Here is a 6,085-nt window from a genome sequence, read left to right on the forward strand (position 1 = left end):
GTCCCAGTCGTCGTCTTTCTGACCATTATTGATGATATTGACTGACTTCAGTGTGGAAGCTCTACTGTTCTGTCCCCTTCAGGACTCTGATCCAACACCGGTCTGTGCACCTGGGGGGGGGTTCTGGCCAAGTCCAGGTGGCAGACGGAGATTAGTGCTCCTCTGCCCTGATTGGTTGGTTCTTTCTGCAGTAAAAGCCCTGTTGTCCACAGGTGGACCGTCACCTGCGCAAACTGGACCAGGAACTGGCCAAGTTCAAGATGGAGCTGGAAGCCGACAACGCTGGCATCACCGAGATCCTGGAGAGAAGTGGGTCTGTTGCACCAACGAGCTTCTGATTGGACGAGGACGGAGTTCAACTTCATGTCTTCTGTGTCTCCTCAGGATCTCTAGAGATGGACAGTCCATCTCAGCCGGTCAACAACCATCACATCCACTCCCACGCCACAGCTGAGAGTAAGTATGCACCGGTCAACAGGCGGCGCTGTAGTCCACATGGAGCCGCGCTTTTAGACCGACCTCTCCCACAGAAACGGTCCCGAAGTCCATCTGACCCAGTATGTCAGAGGACATCTAGTCCAGGCGTACAGAGACCAAATGGAGAGTTCGTCCACGCTAGAAACCCAAATTCAGCCTGTCAGCCTTTCATGCAGCTTTGACCAATCACAGTGCTCCTCCGTGTCAGCTGACACACACTGCCCACCGTGATATAACACCCGTCTTTCCACCCAAAACAAAACGCACTGTGCAGCTGATCGGCGTATCCAGATGTGTGTATTTGCAGTTCATACCAGGTGACTTGTGGATCCGTCCACCACTTATCCGGGGTCGGGTCGCGGGGGCAGCAGCCTAAGCAGGGAAGCCCAGACTTCCCTCTCCCCAGCCACATTTGCCAACTCTGCGGGGGGGATCCCGAGGCGTTCCCAGGCCAGCCGAGAGATATAATCCCTCCAGCGTGTCCTGGGTCTTCCCCGGGGTCTCCTCCCAGAGGGACGTGCCTGGAACACCTCACCAGGGAGGTCCAGGAGGCATCCTGACCAGATGCCCGAGCCACCTCAACTGGTTCCTCTCCATGCGGAGGAGCAGCGGCTCTACTCTGTTCTCCTCCTGGATGACCGAGCTCCTCACCCTATCTCTAAGGGAGAGCCCGGCCACCCTGCGGAGGAAACTCATTTCAGCCGCCTGTATACGAGATCTCCTTCTTTCGGTCACGACCCACAGCTCATGACCATAGGTGAGGGTAGGAACGTAGATCGACTGGTAAATGGAGAGCTTCGTCCCCCCCTCCCCCATGGAGATCAGGCCCTGTTGTTTGTGTTGCTGCAGAGAGGAAGTACATCGCTCCAACTCACCACACCACCGAACATGTTCCAGAGAAGAAGTTCAAGTCTGAAGTGCTGCTGTCCACACTCACATCAGACGCCTCCAAGGAAAACACGCCAGGTAGCAGCTCACCTGTATGTCCTACCTACTGGTTCCATGTTCGCCTGTGCTGTCTCACCCGTATCCTCCCTGCGTGTCCTCTGCAGGTTGCCGTACCAACAGCACATCCTCGTCCACCAACAGCGCGTATAACGTCAACTCCTCTCAGCCTCTGGCGTCCTACAACCTGAGCTCTCTACCAGCAGGGCCCGGGGCCGGAGCCGGGGCCATTACCATGGCTGCAGCTCAGGCCGTCCAGGCCACGGCACAGGTGAGGAAAAACCTCCCCCACCTGAAAGGATTCATTATAACCACACCCCTGTAGTCAACCCATCCGTAGCCACGATGGAATTGGAGCCACGCCCCCCAATGCTAGCCTTTACTGTACCCACGCCCCCCCAATGCTAGCATTTACTGTGCCCACGCCCCCCCAATGCTAGCATTTACTGTGCCCACGCCCCCCCAATGCTAGCATTTACTGTGCCCACGCCCCCCCAATGCTAGCATTTACTGTACCCACGCCCCCCCAATGCTAGCCTTTACTGTACCCACGCCCCCCCAATGCTAGCATTTACTGTGCCCACGCCCCCCCAATGCTAGCATTTACTGTGCCCACGCCCCCCCAATGCTAGCATTTACTGTACCCACGCCCCCCCAATGCTAGCCTTTACTGTACCCACGCCCCCCCAATGCTAGCCTTTACTGTACCCACGCCCCCCCAATGCTAGCCTTTACTGTGCCCACGCCCCCCCAATGCTAGCATTTACTGTGCCCACGCCCCCCCAATGCTAGCATTTACTGTGCCCACGCCCCCCAATGCTAGCATTTACTGTGCCCACGCCCCCCCAATGCTAGCCTTTACTGTGCCCACGCCCCCCCAATGCTAGCCTTTACTGTGCCCACGCCCCCCAATGCTAGCATTTACTGTGCCCACGCCCCCCCAATGCTAGCATTTACTGTGCCCACGCCCCCCCAATGCTAGCATTTACTGTGCCCACGCCCCCCCAATGCTAGCATTTACTGTGCCCACGCCCCCCCAATGCTAGCATTTACTGTGCCCACGCCCCCCCAATGCTAGCCTTTACTGTGCCCACGCCCCCCCAATGCTAGCCTTTACTGTGCCCACGCCCCCCCAATGCTAGCCTTTACTGTGCCCACGCCCCCCCAATGCTAGCATTTAGTGTGCCCACGCCCCCCCAATGCTAGCATTTAGTGTGCCCACGCCCCCCCAATGCTAGCATTTAGTGTGCCCACGCCCCCCAATGCTAGCATTTAGTGTGCCCACGCCCCCCCCAATGCTAGCATTTAGTGTGCCCACGCCCCCCCCAATGCTAGCATTTAGTGTGCCCACGCCCCCCCCAATGCTAGCATTTAGTGTGCCCACGCCCCCTCAATGCTAGCATTTAGTGTGCCCACGCCCCCCCAATGCTAGCATTTACTGTACCCACGTCCCCCCAATGCTAGCATTTAGTGTGCCCACGCCCCCCCAATGCTAGCATTTAGTGTGCCCACGTCCCCCCAACTTACGCCTTTGACCACGCCCCCTCCATGTCCTGCTGTGTCCAGATGAAGGAGGGACGGAGGACGTCCAGTCTCAAAGCCAGCTATGAAGCCATAAAAAACAACGACTTCCAGCTGGGCAGAGAGTTCTCGTTGTCCCGGGACACGGCCGGTTACTCCTCCTCTGCTTTGGCCTCCACCCTCACCCAGACCCTCGCCCCCACCACCACCTCCGACTCCAGGGGACGCAAGTCAAAGTGAGTCCAGGCTCCGCCCACCTGCCAGTCACATGTTTCCTAGACACTCATGCTGCTGTTCCTGTTCCCAGAAGCAGCATCAAGTCTTCCAATCACCAGTCGTCGTCCTCGTCCTCCTCTTCCTCCCTCTCGTCCTGCTCTTCATCGTCGGCGCTGGCGCAGGAACTTTCCCAGGTGTCCGTGCAGCCTGAGGCGGAAGCCAGCAGCCAGGTGGACTGGACCTACGACCCCAACGAGCCCCGATACTGCATCTGCAACCAGGTGGGCCCCGTCGCCATGGAAACCACCCCGTTGCACAGCCTGCTGTCAGAACCAGAACCGATGAGCAGTTTTTCTGTCAGAGATCCAAGAGGAGCTCGCCGTGGTGGTTCTAACCGTTGTCTTGTCTCCCCTAGGTGTCCTACGGAGAGATGGTCGGCTGTGACAACACAGACGTGAGTATCCCGTTGGTCCTGGTTCCGTGTCCCGGTCCGTGCCGGGTCTCTGATCCGGTCTGTGTGTCCACAGTGTCCCATCGAGTGGTTCCACTACGGCTGTGTGGGTCTAACCGAAGCTCCCAAGGGCAAGTGGTACTGTCCACAGTGCACAGCCGCCATGAAGAGGAGGGGCAGCCGCCACAAATAGACCGCCGTGATGTCGACGCCACAATCGGGTCAGAACCGCCAGGAGGAGAAAACCCTGGGAGGTCTGGACTTTTTTTCTGCTGCATCGTTACGTGTCGACATCCAGAACTTTCCCCTGAAAGCTTCGGGTTAATCTTCCATCCAGAACCAAACTGTGTCGGACCTCGGCAGAACCACAGACTGGAGCTGGATCGGTCCAGAATCAGAACCGCCACACTGCGTGTGTGTGTAGAAATCAGAATGAAATAAAATGTATGTTTTTGTAAATGTCTCTGTCTGAAAATGATCTAAAGGGAACACCACAGTTTGTACGGTTGCCGGGACTCGGCCCGCCTGCAGTCACATCTGAGACCACACAGGCACGGCTGCAGTCATGGATGACATTTTGATACGCAGCAAGGACAAGGAAGACCGTGATGCAGACAATCAGAGCTTCAGGATAGAAATTAAACAAGGACAAATGTTAGTTTGGGAACTCAGATTCATTATTCTGGAGACATCAGAAGGGACGGCATTAATCCCACGTCGGGTCTGGTTTCTGTTCATCAGGACTTTTTACAAGCCTTGGTCTTCTGGGTTCTCCTGCAGCTGCTGCTCCTCCAGCAGGAGAACAAGAGCGTCCCTCTGCTCCATCACGTCCAGCATCTCCTCCAGGATCAGTCGCTCCTCATCCAGCTGTTCCTCCCCCTTCAGGTGGTCTGGACACACAGAGGATCCAGTTTCACATGTACCGTCCACACCGGATCCACTTTCACATGTACCATCCACACAGGATCCAGATTCACATGTACCATTCACACAGGATCTAGTTTCACATGGACCAACAACAAAGGATCCAGTTTCACATGTACTGTCCACACAGGATCCAGATTCACATGTACCATCCACACAGGATCCAGATTCACATTTACCGTCCACACAGGATCCAGTTTCACATGTACCATCCACACGGGATCCAGTTTCACATGTACCATCCACACGGGATCCAGTTTCACATGTACCATCCACACGGGATCCAGTTTCACATGTAACAACCACACAGTATCCAGTTTCACATGTACCATCCACACAGAATCTAGTTTCACATTGACCGTCCACCAGGATCTAGTTTCACATGTACCAACCACACAGTATCCAGATTCACATGTACCAACCACACACGATCCAGTTTCACATGTACCATCAACACAGGGTCCAGTTTCACATGGACCAACCACACAGGATCCAGTTTCACACGGACGGTCCACACAGGATCAAGTTTCACATGTACCATCCACACAGGATCCAGATTCACATTTACCGTCCACACGGGATCCAGTTTCACATGTACCATCCACACGGGATCCAGATTCACATGTAACAACCACACAGTATCCAGATTCACATGTACCAACCACACAGGATGCAGTTTCACATGTACCAACCACACAGTATCCAGATTCACATGTACCAACCACACAGGATGCAGTTTCACATGTACCAACCACACAGCATCCAGTTTCACATGGACCGTCCACACAGAATCTAGTTTCACATGGACCGTCCACACAGGATCCAGTTTCACATGGACCGTCCACACAGGATCCAGTTTCACATGGACCGTCCACACAGGATCAAGTTTCACATGTACCGTCCACACAGAATCTAGTTTCACATGGACCGTCCACCAGGCTCTAGTTTCACATGGACCGTCCACACAGGATCCAGTTTCACATGTACCGTCCACACAGGATCCAGTTTCACATGTACCGTCCACACAGAATCTAGTTTCACATGTACCGTCCACACAGAATCTAGTTTCACATTGACCGTCCACCAGGATCTAGTTTCACATGGACCGTCCACACAGGATCCAGTTTCACATGTACCGTCCACACAGAATCTAGTTTCACATGGACCGTCCACCAGGCTCTAGTTTCACATGTACCATCCACACAGGATCCAGATTCACATTTACCGTCCACACGGGATCCAGTTTCACATGTACCGTCCACACAGAATCTAGTTTCACATGTAACATCCACACAGAATCTAGTTTCACATTGACCGTCCACCAGGATCTAGTTTCACATGGACCGTCCACACAGGATCCAGTTTCACACGAACCGTCCACACAGGATCCAGTTTCACATGGACTGTCCACACAGGATCAAGTTTCACATGTACCATCCACACAGGATCCAGATTCACATTTACCGTCCACACGGGATCCAGTTTCACATGTACCATCCACACGGGATCCAGATTCACATGTAACAACCACACAGTATCCAGATTCACATG

At 54.5% G+C, this 6,085-nt stretch overlaps 1 protein-coding gene across 1 annotated transcript in view; it reads left to right on the forward strand.

The window, feature by feature from the left end:
- Positions 1–4,038, forward strand: part of ing3 (inhibitor of growth family, member 3) — a 5,040-nt gene extending 1,002 nt beyond the window's left edge. The window contains exons 5-12 of the mRNA XM_079262915.1: positions 213–309; positions 385–456; positions 1,327–1,443; positions 1,530–1,693; positions 2,989–3,179; positions 3,251–3,440; positions 3,575–3,613; positions 3,687–4,038. Of these exons, the coding sequence (XP_079119041.1) occupies positions 213–309; positions 385–456; positions 1,327–1,443; positions 1,530–1,693; positions 2,989–3,179; positions 3,251–3,440; positions 3,575–3,613; positions 3,687–3,803 (987 nt within the window). The 3' untranslated portion in view covers positions 3,804–4,038. The remainder of the gene's footprint in view (positions 1–212; positions 310–384; positions 457–1,326; positions 1,444–1,529; positions 1,694–2,988; positions 3,180–3,250; positions 3,441–3,574; positions 3,614–3,686) is intronic.
- The last annotated feature ends 2,047 nt before the right edge of the window (positions 4,039–6,085 follow it).

This window comes from Telmatherina bonti (assembly GCF_933228915.1).
Source record: "Telmatherina bonti genome assembly, chromosome: 23".
Taxonomy (NCBI): domain Eukaryota; kingdom Metazoa; phylum Chordata; class Actinopteri; order Atheriniformes; family Telmatherinidae; genus Telmatherina; species Telmatherina bonti.